The sequence below is a fragment of the Balaenoptera ricei genome, chromosome 4 (genome assembly GCF_028023285.1).
Source record: "Balaenoptera ricei isolate mBalRic1 chromosome 4, mBalRic1.hap2, whole genome shotgun sequence".
Classification (NCBI taxonomy): domain Eukaryota; kingdom Metazoa; phylum Chordata; class Mammalia; order Artiodactyla; family Balaenopteridae; genus Balaenoptera; species Balaenoptera ricei.
The window spans coordinates 16828586-16842262 of NC_082642.1; the positions used below are offsets into that span (position 1 = coordinate 16828586).

Below are 13677 nucleotides of genomic sequence, written 5' to 3' on the forward strand. Positions count from 1 at the left end.
TTGAGTTTTTATGAAAAAACTCTTTAGGATTTTTAAGGTACAGAGTGACAAGTATAAGGCTAACTTAAAGAATATTTCCCATGCCAAAAGAGCACTGTTAGTCAACCATCACTTGAGAGAGATGCCAAAACAGATTTCTTCTCCTGCATTACTGAGCACTATGATTCCTGTGTGAATTACATCCCATGATCCTGAAATAAGGATCAATGATATTTTTACATCAAATACCACTGTTTGGCAGTAGGTTTAGGTGTCCTATCTTGAGAGTCAATAACTTGACTGGATTTTTTCTGTGTAGGGCCCTTTCTTGAGCTCATCAAGGGACCATTTATAGGTGGCATAGGGTGACTGTTCTCCGAGCCCAAGTATAGAGCAGGTATCACCAGTCCTTCCCATCCAGAGCAAGATCCTGCCCACCTCCCAAGGGGTCTGAGTTGCGTGAGATGAGACCTAATGCCATCCCTGATATAATATCACATACACTGCAGGTTTTGCTGATCTAAGATCATTTGGAAATGTAGGTTCAGCTGCTCCATTGCGGGCATCTGCTATGTGAAGGGCAGAGATACTTTTGCTGTGTCTGACAGCCCATGGGAGGATACGTTCTATATGTTCTACCTTGCAACATAAGGTCATTCTTAGGGTCAATTATAAATGACAAAACATAGATTATAATGTCTCAGGAAAATAGAAAAGTAAGGCTTGGTCAGTGTCTGGCTTTCATTTTCTTGTTTTTAGACCCTTGATACTAAATTGTGGTCTGCAGACCAGCAGCAATGCCAACATCTGGAAGTTTGTTAGAAGCGTAAAATCTCAGGCCCCACTGAGACCCACTGAAGCAGAATCTGCATTTTAACAAGATCCCCAGGTGCATATTAATGTTTGAGAACCACTAATTTAGGATTCAAGGATGCTAAAAGTCTTTGTGAGTGTTCTCAGATCATGGAGACAAAAGATGGGCTCTGCCACATGGAAGCAGGCAGTGGGTTGGCTTGGGAGATATCCCTGTAGGACCCCAAGAGGAGGCAAGATATACTCTGATAGAATATCTTTTTTCCTCCCTGGACTTTAATAAAACATTCTATAAACAATTCAATTTAGGTTCAGCTGGATTTGAAAGGCATGTTAAGAGATGTGCCATTTGTTCATGTTAGGCCTAGAAGGTCAAAGAAGAGTCATGTCCCCTGAAGCTGGGTGATGGCAGCTGTAAAGGTCTGTGAGACATCCACACACCTCCAATGCCACCCCCCCTTCCCCGAAAAGCTGAATCTCGGGAGATAAGAATTGGAATTCCATTGGGGATTATCCTTCGAATCTTTCCAAATCATGAAGAGTCTGGATATTTTCTTTAGAAGAAGTAGCAGTTTAGAGGAATCACAGCTGATAGACAATGGAGCCTGCTTTTCTAATTCCAATTTCTGTGCTCCCTCTACTGCTACAGGTTTTCCTCTGGGAAATATTACCCTCTCCAAGAAGTTTCTGCAAATTATTTTGTTTCCCAAATCGTGTTCTCTTTCAATAGAGAAGCTGCCTTTGAAGTGGAGTTGGGGCTTTCAGATGTGCTTCTGGCTATGAGTTAAATACATTGTTTGGTTTAAAACAATCTTGGGCTACTTAAGATTTCGGGAACTTATCCCTTTTGAATGGACTGACCACAAAGAGTCTAGAGGAACAGATTTGAGTGACCAGACCCTAGAGGTCAAACAAGTAAGTGCAACGTTTCCTGACTACCCACCTCCATTCCATAGCCCACACCCTCCTATCTTCCCTACAGGGCCCAGAGCCTTTCTTACCTTGGCAGCTCTCGGATACACCAGAGTCTGGTAGATAACAATTGGGCCTGGAGTCTTCAGGGAAGACTCATTGAACGAGTACCAGTTGTGGAAGCTGCTGCTGTTCTGCACAGGCTGGTTTTCTACCCCTGCGCTCCAGTAGGTGTAGAGGCCGTCTGTGGGCTTGGCAGGTGCAGCTGACTGGGCTCGCCCACAGGCCTCCAGACCCATCTTGGTCTTCTCACAGCCGGGGGCCTTAAAGGACAATAAGGAGGAGCTTCGCTGGTATATCTGCTGGTTGCCGAAGCTGTGGGTGCTGAAAGTGACCTTCCTGGCAACCATCGTTTCTGAGTGCAGGGGATAGGGCAATGGCAGGGAGCCCCCTGAGGAACGCACCTTCTTGGGTCCTGTGGGGAAGAGCTCGTGGATGGCACCGGAGAGCTCAGCAAAGTCCAAGGGCATGCAGTTCAAGGAGTGCAGCCGGAGCTGTGGGTCTGGCCTGTAGGTGCTCTGGATGCCGTCCTCGATCTGGTCCACCAGGATCTTGGCCGACTGCAGAAACGCCACTTGGCCTGTCTCCTTCAGTGCTTCCTTGGAGTAGGCGATCAGGCCATCCATTTCGTTCACTTTCATGGTGGTGACGTACACATATTTCTCAATCTCCTTCTGCCTGGACACTTCCAGGTTCTCTATCTGCTCCATGATGGTTTTCTCTTTCTCCTGGAGAATGCTGCGCAGCTTGAGGAATCCATTTCTGATCTCTTTTCGCTTTACCTCCTTGTCAGCTTTAAAGCTGTTTTTTAAAATGTTGAATTCCATGAGGTCATTATCAATTTCATAGCGGACTGCAAAACAACCAAGTGAGTTACTTCAGTTAAGTTTTTCCTTTCCCCAGATGTCAAAGCCAGTGGCAAACTGGAGCAAACTAATGTGGGCTCCAAAGATGTGGGTGGAAAGGGAGGGAAACCACTTATTGCTGGGCTGAAAGATGCTAGCATAGGTTTATAAAATGAATGTTGCCTCTCTCCATACACCCCTCTCTTTCTCCTTGTGTAGCACTTCCCTTGGGTATGACAGCCATCCTTCCCTGGCATACTTCTATCTAGTAATCCCTGCAGCCTTGGGTCTAAAGTTGGGAGTTCAAGGCCACCTTTGATATTAGTTTTCACCAGACTTCACTTGTCAGCAAGTTGGACTTGAGAAGAGATGATGTCACAAAGTGTTGGATTTTCCCTGTGTGAAAGCTTAAGCTTTTGCAGGGGTGGGAGAAAGAACTAAATTTCTGATGACTACTTCTAAATACTGCCTTGCCTCGTTCACCAAAACCCAGCTCTAGACAATGGTGGCAGATCAGCCAAGTTCCCCTTCACCGTGGCTGCTCTTTGACATGTTCTTTTTCTCTGCTGGGGACTTTGACTCCCTTGGGTTCAGCTGGGCTCCCTGTCTTGCTTACGCCCTACTTCCTTTCCAGAAAGCGTCTGCTGTTACACTTCAAGGAAAACCGAGTTTATCCTGCCGCCTCTCACATGGCATTTGGATTTTAAGTTCACTCAGTCATTCAACAAACATGTGACACCTGTTCCATGTCACATGCTTTTCTAGGCTCTAGGGATACAGATATGAGTGTGAGAGGCCACTGGTGTTCCAGGCACGCATAAGCCCAACGACACTGCAGTGTGGAGGATGCTGGGGCAGAATGAGCATGTGGCCCACCTCTGTCTGTGCAATGGCAACTTCACAGTTGCCATTTATAGGGTCTTAGGCATTACGTAGTGATTTATAGGATCTTTATAGGGTCTTAGGCATTACGCAGTGATTTATAGGATCTTTATAGGGTCTTAGGCATTAGGCAGTGATTTCAAGACATGTCAACCTTCTGTGGCCTATTCTAGAGGTAAGGTCCTACCCATGAAAGGCTGACTCTGCAGTGATTTGATGGGCTATAATCCTCTCCAAATTTTACTCAGCAGTGGGAGTGACCAAGTCATGTTTCTTAACATAGCCCTGGGTCCACAGTAAGTTGGATCTCTGTGGGTGGTGGCACAGAGATGTGCATTACAGTAAGAGAAACCCTCGGGTTCTGGCAGACCATGAGAACAGGACCACAGCTGTCTCAGTTACCACCGTGACTAGGATGTGTAGAGGTGCTAGAATGGTGTTTGTTGAGTGAAAGCCATTCTGTCCTGTTTTCTAACATCTTTGGAGTGAAGGTCAGCAGTGTTGCTCTCTGGCCTACTTTCTGAAGCCCCCATTTCCTCTGCTCACCTCCTCCCTCACACTGGCCCAGAAGGGATGGAGAGGCAATACAGATGGGGGCTGAACAGGAGACTATCAAGATGTGATTGCAGTGGTGCTGAGAAATGCTCCCTGCCCTCTCCACGTGCAAGCCCTGCTGTGACTTAGGGCCCCTGAAATTCCACTTTGCGCATTAATTCCTTTGACTCTTCAATAGTTACTCACTGTTAAAAGAAATCTGAATAGGAAATTCCTTGCTTTATTGGGGATTAGTTAGGCTTCTTAGAGCTGAGTCTGGAGAGGTAGGATAAAAATGTCTTAGATGAGGGGGAAGAGGGAGCACCAGGAGAAGAGGAAAGAGAGAGGAGACCAGAAGCACTACTCCCCGCCAGATGCCCCTTACAAATAAGGCAGTTTTGCAAGAGCTGGTCTTAGAACAAAGTCAAAGCAAGGTCTCTTTCAGGCACTATATTTAAAACTAGCTACTATTTATTAAACGTTTATATAGATCCAATCCATACATTATCATGTATCACACATATGGATCATATCTATATATTATCATACATTACATATAACTTCAGAAGAGGAAGATGTTGTTTCCATTTATAGATGAGGACACTAAGGCTCAGAGAGGTTAAATGACTGCCCAGTGTCACACAGCAAGTAACTAGAAGGACCCAGGGCCTGTCCCTAATTCTATCTGTCTAACTCCAGAGCCTATGTTCTTAATTGCTCCAGTTGCCCTTCTCAGTCCTCTGTGACACCAGAATCACCTGGGGTACTTAAAAAAGAAACCAGCCAAGCTCAGGCCATGGGTCCTGCCTTAAGAAAACCCTCTAGGAACCAATGCGGGCTTCCACTGGCCTGGCAACACGGCTCCTGTAGGCTTTCTTTAATATAGGGGCTTCCTTGGTGCTGTTCCCAAATTGAATAAGTGTCAATTGACAAACAATGTTTCTAAGCATGGAGCAATTGAGAAATCAAGGTATTCCTGAAATATTCATGCTGGTGAGAGGTCCTGGGGGACATATTTAGCAAAGTCTGTCTCTGACCCACTTCTATGTCCAATGGGACCTTCCTGTGCAGCTCAGAGGAAAGCTGCCCCCTTGTCAATCTGTTCAGATCTCTTTGTATGGACACTGAAATTTCTGACAGGGGAGAGGCTGGGTTGGTCTGGAGCACGCTGGTCACTTGACTCTAAGCCACCACGTAGGGAAACAGACCACAGGTGTGGTGGTGGTTCCCATTGTTTTTCAATCTCTTTATCTTTAGATTCTGGTCACTGTTTAGCAGAATAGGTTGTCAAATGAATGTTGTGGAATTAACATGGGCTTTGGAGTCAGAGACCGGCTCTGCCATTTACTAGGGGACTTGTGCCAATTCCTTCTTGGAATCCCAGTTGTCTATCCTGGGGGGGGGGGGGGAATTTTAGTGCCTGTACTGTAGGATTATGGCGAGGATTAGACGTAAGTCTTCTAAAAGGCCCCAGTAAAGTAGGCCTCTGTTCAAGGAAGCTATTCCCAGGGGCAAAGAGCCTAAAAGGATCCCTGAGATCCTCATGTCTAACCTGGTGGATATACACCCAGAAATTATTGGGCTCTTTGCTGAACCCTGTAAAATATCACTGTACTGGGTTCCATCATGAAAATCTGAGTCAGTTTCCCTTATAGAAACTATAACTATATTATATGTAGCCAACATAAAATAACCATGAACAGGCATGCAGAGGAAAAGCAAGCTGTTGACTAGAACATTACTGGCTATTTCTGGGCTTTCCCATTATTATGTATTTGCTACCAGTTCATTTACTGTGCTGCTTGCAACTTCAGGGGAAATTTAAAACTGAGGTAACTCTCAGCATCGACTTTATTCTTTTCCCCTTTAAATTGGGAAGATACTGAAGAAATCCATCTTTAGGGACAAAACACCTTAGAAAGGCTCACAGAACTTCAGGATACTACAGGATCAAGCTCTTCGTTCTCCAAAGGAGGAAATGAGGCCCAAGGTCATGAAAATTATAACCAAGATTATAGAATCTTTATGTACTTATTATGTGCTAGATCGTTTTCTGCATGCTTCAGTTAGAGTATCTCATTTAATCCTCACAATCACCGAATGGGGGAAGAACAAATTGTTCAGGGAAGAACAAATCTGACATCGTATTAGATCTGTTCCTTTTGCTTTAACCTTTGTGCTTTGTTAACATGTGCTTAGTCCTGCAGGCTCTGCACCTTTCGTAAAAGAATGTTGCCTATAGCCTGAAATATACAGGATAGCCTATTCTCAAGGCTCTCATCTTTAAAAGTCCATTCACATAGAGATAAAAAGTTGCAGAACAGAGAATAACATTTGTCTTGTTGGAGGTTTGCAGGAACACTGTGACCTGACCTATGTGGACGGCTGCAAGAACAAAGGATACAGACACCAAGAAGCTTGCAGCAACCAACCTGACCCCTCCCTCACCTTGCTTTTAAAAGTGCTTTGCTGAAACCCCTCCAAGAGCTTGGAGTTTTGGGGGGCAGGAGCCACCTGTCTCCTTGCCTGACTCTGCAATAAATCTTTCTCTGCTCCAAACTCCAACCTATTGTCAGTTTGTTTGGCCTCACTGTGTGCCGGGCACACGAACTTGCATTGGGTAACACCATTATCCCCATTTTATAGATGAGAAAACCAAGGCACAGGGAGGTTAAGTGGCTGGCGGTAGTTGCCAGATGTGGATTCCAGGCCACTGACTTGCAGCCTGGCCCAGTGTCTCTCAGGGCCTGGACTGCCCCACCAGGTGGAGGTAAGGCTCTCTCTAAACAGATCCTCCCAAAGCACCTTCCCCATCAGTTTCCGGAGCTAGGAGTGGTGGAGGGAGAAAAGGGGACCAGGACCTGCTTTGAACTTGGCGATGGCGCTGAAGAGCGCGGCACCCCTCTCGGAGCAGGCATCAATGAGGCTTATGGTGTCGTGGCCATTGTGTAAGGCAGTCTTGCAGAAGCTGCAGAGCAACTCGTCGTCGTTCCGGCAGTACCCAATGATGCGGCTGGACGGGTGGTGGATGCAGATCTTCTCGTCCTGGTCCTCGGTGCTGGTGTCCACGAACACGTGGTCCTGCATGGTCACTTCCGAGTGGAAGGTCTTGAGGCACTCGTTGCACAGGTTGAGGCGGCAGGTGATGCAGCGCTTGTAGGCGATGCGCTGGCTGCGGCAGACCTGGCAGACGATAGGCCCGCTGGAGCGGTCGAAGCGCCACTTGAGGTAGCCATGCTGCTGCATGTAGCGCTTGGTGAGGCGTCCGCGCAGGTAGTTCTCGGGCAGCTGCATCTTGTGGCTGTAGGACATGCAGTGCGAGCGGTCGCACACGGGGCAGATGAGGATGAAGAAGTTCTCGGTGACCTCGGCGTGCTTCTGCAGCTGCCGCAGGCACTTCTCGCACAGGCTGTGGTGGCAGGGTAGCATGAAGGAGTGCAGGCGCAGCCGGCTGCAGATGGGGCACGACAGGTGGCTGACCAGGCTGCTGTTCGCGGGCATCATCTTCACCTCATCCAGCTGCGTGTCGCTGCTCCCGATGCGCAGGGCCGTCTTGGAGCTGCAAGGGGAAGCAAACACGGGACCTCAGGAGGAGAGCTCCGTTTCTCCACCTCGGAAGGAACCGGGGTGTCACTGAGCCGCCTCGTGGTGTGATGGGGAGGGGCATGGCTGTGCCGGGGTGGGGGGGCGGGATCGGAGGGATGGTGCGTGGGTTCTAAACCCGCCTCCACCATCCTTTAGCTGGGCGATGGCAGGTAAGTTAATTAACCTCTCTCCGCCTCTCTCCTCGTTATAAAATTAGTACTCACCTGATAGAGTTTCTTGAGAAAATTAAAATTGAATTGAATACCTGCACGGCCTTAGAGCGGTCCCTGGAACACAGTAAGTGCTATACAACTGCTTGTTATTTTTTGAGCAAGAGAAAAACAGTCCAGAGGGGCCTGTCAGCTGGGTCTTGGGGTTCTGTTGGCCCTGGATAATATCACAGAACACCCACAGCAGACAAGGCCATTCTGGGACTGTGATGGAGCAAAGCAGAAACAAGACCGCTTCTTCATGTTTGAACTCAGACAAAAGCAAGAACACTGTCCAAACCACAAAAATGATCAAACACGCCCTGTCCTGGTTAAGGACAGTGACTGCTGCTTTTTCACCAGTTGCAGCATCAGGCTCAACTCTGTTCTTCCCACCTTCTAGGCAAGATTTATTAAGATACCCAATAGGAGATTTACCCCTGTGTCCTCACCTAACATGAGCCTAAATCCTGTAATAACTTAGTGATGCCTTCTTACGGAGACACCTCACACTTGCTCATGGTGTATCTCTCAGTTTTTGCACTGGGCCAGTAAATCCAGTCTCCTCCAACTACAGGTGTGTTCTTGGTGGGTTTTGCCTAGAGGGCACTGACATCCTTATTATTATTGTGTGTGAGATGGAACATAGAAGAAGATGGGCAAAGTGTTCTTCCCAGGACACCAGGAGGTTAGTTCCCCAGCCAAGCCCAGAACCCGTGTGTTCTGACCAGCAGACCTCAACTATGACTTAAGGGGCTAGGTGCTAGGGGCAGGTTGCACATGGTGAAACACGCTGCTGTAGAGTTGCACTTTTGAGATAAGTTTCTTTACCTCTCTCATCCTCAGTAAATCAAAGCTCACAATACTACTTCCTTCATGAGGATTTTAAAGTCTCCATGAGATAATCCACGATAAGTGCTTAACTGCCTGGACATAGTAAGCATTCAATAAATGGCCACTATAATGACTCCCCTCTGTTCCCAGCCAGCTCATGTCCACAGCAGGGGAAAACAGTGGTCAAGTCTATGAAAAGTATGTGCTTGTACAGTGTGTGTGTGTGTGTTGAATCTTTGTCTAATATCTGAGGCTGATTTCATATACTGTAAGAACTATGGATGAAGTAAGTGCATACTTGTAAAAATTCAAGTGCATGTTCTAAGAAGCTACAATCAGGGCAAAAGCAGTTTATGAAAATAAATGAATTAGCCATGGGGATGGAGGTATAAAACATACTTATTTGGACCTAGAGTCTGTCATACAGAGTGAAGTAAGTCAGAAAGAGAAAAACAAATACCGTATGCTAAAACATATGTATGGATTCTAAAAAAAAAAAAAATGGTTCTGAAGAACCTAGGGGCAAGACAGGAATAAAGATGCAGATGTAGAGAATGGACTTGAGGACACGGGGAGGGGGAAGGGTAAGCTGGGACGAAGTGAGAGAGTGGCATGGACATATATACACTACCAAATGTAAAATAGCTAGCTAGTGGGAAGCAGCCGCATAGCACAGGGAGATCAGCTTGGTGCTTTGTGACCACCTAGAGGGGTGGGATAGGGAGGGTGGGAGGGAGACACAAGAGGGAGGAGATATGGGGATATATGTATATGTATAGCTGATTCACTTTGTTATACAGCAGAAACTAACACACCATTGTAAAGCAATTATACTCCAATAAAGATGTTAAAAAAAAACCATACTGATTTTGTGACTATTCCTATCCCTTCTTCTCTGTTTGTATTAGTAATGTCTAGGGGTTGAGTTTGACATTGTGCCTGTGTTCTCTTTTGCTTTTGCCTCTTGCAGTCCCTATATGCCCCTGGATCCTTTCCCATTCCCTTGGCCAGGGACCCAGGTCTCAGAGCCCAGGCAGTCAAGGGTGATACTCAAACATGTTGGAAGGGAGTGGCACCATGGGGACAGTGCCCGTTCTGGAGACTCAGGCACCTGGAAAAGCTCATCCCTTAGAGATTTGGATGCTGGTGCCCAAGCCTGCCAGACTCAATGTTCTCAGCTTTGTTTCTTCTCTGCTTTCCCAGCCTCTCTGCTTTCTCCTGCTCCAGCTTTGAAGGGATCATCTGGAGGGGGAGGGCAGATGTATACATGATAGCTGGGTGGACTTCTCTAGTTTGATAAGGTGGGACTATGAGAATCAGTGTGTGATATAAAGGGAGACAAGCAGGAGAAGTCAGAAAGAAGGAGGGAGAGAGGAGGGTGCTGGGGAAAGAGAAAGAGAGAACAGGGAGAAGAGACAGGTGTTAATGGCCCAGGGAGTTGGGGTGAAGGTGAAAAAGGAAGTGAGGAAAAGAGATGAGTAAGGCAAAGAGGGATGAATGAGATCAGAGTGAGGCAGGATGAGGAAGATGCTGAGCCGGAAGCAGTGATGGGGAACAGGGGAGGCAGTGGTCCAGGCACCAGGAGAGAGGCCAGGTGGAAGACAAGCCTCAGTGTACCCAGCGCCGACCCCCTGACACTTGCAATAGCATCTCTGACCATCATCAGAAAGCCTCAGGCTTGGACTTGGGCATTCAGTGGTCATGATTCCATGCCAAAACCCTCACCAAGCCCAGCAGCCTTTTTGTCTTTTTGTCGAGATAACTGGCCTCTGCTCCTCTGTAAGGCGGCAGCCTCCTCCCAAATTTAGGCCCGTTCCCCTTGTACTTGGGTTCCCGTATATCACCTGGCCAGTCTCCTGGCTTCCCTTCTTGTTCCCTCCAGGCCATTCTGCACTTTAGCATCACCTGGGGGCAGGAGAGTTTTTAAAAATTCTGATGCCCAGCACATACCTGAAGCCAATGAAATCAGAATGTCTGGGGGTGGGGGCCGGGCATCAGTAGTTTTTAAAGATCCCCAGGTGACTCTAACGCAAAACAAAGTTTGGGAGCTACTGGTCTAAGCATCCCCAAAGCACCAGTGTCATCCTTCCCCTGTTGAAATGGGCTTGGTGACTCTTCATTGCTGATGTGCAGAAAATGGGGCAGTTGAGAGGAGAGAGGGGTGTGAGAGTTACTTTCTGCACCTTAGAACTTCTGCACTTGCATCCAGAACCCCTGGGTTCTCTGTTCAGGCAAACACCACACGAGGTCCATGAGCTGAGAGTAATTTTTATTAACCAGCTACAAAGTGCTGAACTGTGGGAGAGATCATATTCTTCCCCTGAATTCACTGAATCTTTGCTCACAGAATTGTTTTTCCAGCCTTGAAAGGCTTCCAACCTGCCTCTCATCTTTCCGCCTCTCCAAGTGCTGTCATCTTCTGCTACTCCAGACGCCCCTCATGTGTGGCATAAAGAAACCGCCTTGGTCAGGGCAGGAAGAGGCTATGCAGTGCCTGACACAGAGGGTTAATGCCCTAAGTGAGAAACTGAGACCCTCAGTGCCGTGACTTCTGGGTAGGAACAAAGAGAAGGCTGGCAGGAGTTCATGGCCACCTGGGGTACTTACACAGGCCATAGGGGTGGAAAGCGGCCTGTGGAAGTTACTGCTTTTCCAATGAGTGTTGCAGATATCAAGGGTTCAGAGGAGGAAGAGCAATTTATATTTTTATATCACATAACAGATTTCAAAGCAATATTAACCCCCTGAATCATTGCAGGTACCATACTCTCCATTTTGCAGGACAGTGTTCTAATTTAAGCACACAGACTCTGGGTTCAAATTCTGACTGCATCTTACGAGTTGTGTGATCTTGGGCCACTCAACCTCTCAAATGCTCAGTTTCTTCACTGGTGTAATGGGCATGAGGTAGGGGTTACTTGGGGTCGCGCACGTGGTTCCCAGCAAGTTGCTTATGCACTAAGTATTAGCTATTAGTATTTTGTAGAGGTGAGAGTGGTGGGGTTCAGGAGAGCTCAGCGTTCACTCACACAGCTGGGATTTGGAACTCAGGTCTATACTGATTAGTGACTGTTTAGGACACATACACTTGATTGCTACAAAGTGTTTTTTTTTTTTTTTTCTTGCAGCTGAGGTAGATTTTATTGCTACATTTTGAAACACAAAAAATATTTAAAATAATAGCACCATTGAATATATGTTTTTACTGTTACATTAAGTGCAAAACAGACTTTATAGTATTTTTTAGCTCTTTTTTTCTTCCAGTTTTATTGAGATAAAATTGACATATAGCACTGTATAAGTTTAAGGTGTACAACATAATGATTTGATTTACAAATACCATGCAGTGATGATCACAGTAAGTTTAATGAACATCCATCAACTCGTACAGATACAAAATTAAAGAAACAGAAAAAAATAAAAAATTAAAAAAAATTTTCTTGGGCTAAGAACTCAGGATTTACTCTCTTAACTTTCATATGTAACTGACAGCAGTGTTCACTATATATATCCTGTTGTACATTACATCCCTAGTAACCTATCTATCATAACTGGAAGTCTGTACCTTTTAGCTGCCCTCATCCAATGCCCCACCCCTACCCCCTGCCTCTGGTAATCACACATGTGATCTTTTCCTATGAGTTTGTTTGTTTTTGAAGAGTAATTGACCTACAACACTATGTTAGTTCCTGTTACACAACATAGTGAGTTGCTATTTCTATACATTTCAAAATGATCATCACGATGTCTAGTTACCAACTCTCACCACACAATGACTATGTAATATATTTGCACCAAGACATATTGTAACTAGAGTTAATTGCTCCCAAGTCCTTGGCCTCCCTTTTTCAGATAAAGAGGTGGAATTGGGGGCGGGGCTGCTGACCTGCCCCGTCCCCACAGCTGGCAGGGGGCCCCCCAGTTTTCCTGAGCCCCGGGGGCCCGCGTCGGGCGCGCGGCACTTACGAGGTACGTATGCTGTGGAGGCGGCCCCTGCGGAACGTGATGGTGGCGTTGCGGCAGCAGCGGCTCTCGTAGTAGTGGCACTTGAGGTTGCTGCTGGCTGTGCAACAGCACTTACAGTCGGGGTCATTGGCCCAGGAGCAGCAGCACCAGTGGCAGTTGGGGTTCTCGGAGCAGGTGCAGTGGCAGCACTGGCAATCGCGCTCATCCTTGTAAGGGCAGGGAAAGCAGGTGCAGTTCCGCTCCGAGGTGAAGAGGAACTTGCAGCACAGACACGAGCATAAGCGGGGACAACACCTCTGCCATGTACAACATGGAGAGCAAACACACATGGCGGTCTCCATGGCGCCTACATGATGGCCACCCGCTCCCTGGAGCTCTTGGTGCCTCCTCTACCAGGTTCCTGCTGTCACTTCTCCCGCGGAGGGGGTCCCTCCTCCCCCGGATGAGGCAGTCAGCTTGGAGGTTGTAAGAGGTTGGCTGTTGTGAGGTCTTCACAGGCGGTGTCCCTGCTAGGAAGCTCATGAGCTGGCATTTACATAGATCAGCTCCAGGCCCTTTGCTTATGTCACAATCCCTGTCTCCCCACCATATCTCACCATACAGGATAGGAGGGAGGGTGGGATCTGGGGGGTAGTGGCAGGTGGGCTGGCAGATACTCCCTGCTTCCAGAGGACCAGCTCCAGAGGAGTGTCAATGAAAAGAACATCCTGTCCAGTATCACACTTTGGGTTACTGGGTGGATTTCAGAAGCTATTTCTCTTTGCTTGGTCCTTTTCCTGCAGCTTGGGCAAGTTGACTTCAGGGTATGTCTTCCTGGGCTGAAAGGCCTGGGTATGATGCATTGGAAAATACAGACTGACATGATATTCTTCTCCTTGGGCTTTTTTTGTATTGATAGAACTCTTTATTTGATGAACAAAGTGCAGTGTTTCCAAACAATAATGCCATATATAAAGGGAATCACCATTTGGAGAAAGAATTAAAGGAAAAACAGATATAGGTTCTTTAAGGCACTTCTGTCAGTAGTGATTGAGTTTGTCAGTTGCTGCATAGTCACT

The 13677-nt window shown here is 47.0% G+C and overlaps 1 protein-coding gene across 1 annotated transcript in view; it reads right to left on the minus strand.

The window, feature by feature from the left end:
- Positions 1-12960, minus strand: part of TRIM42 (tripartite motif containing 42) — a 30937-nt gene extending 17977 nt beyond the window's left edge. Inside the window, exons 1-3 of the mRNA XM_059921898.1 lie at positions 12620-12960; positions 6887-7584; positions 1794-2617 (exon numbers count right to left, since the gene is read on the minus strand). Of these exons, the coding sequence (XP_059777881.1) occupies positions 1794-2617; positions 6887-7584; positions 12620-12960 (1863 nt within the window). The remainder of the gene's footprint in view (positions 1-1793; positions 2618-6886; positions 7585-12619) is intronic.
- Between the last annotated feature and the right edge of the window lie 717 nt (positions 12961-13677).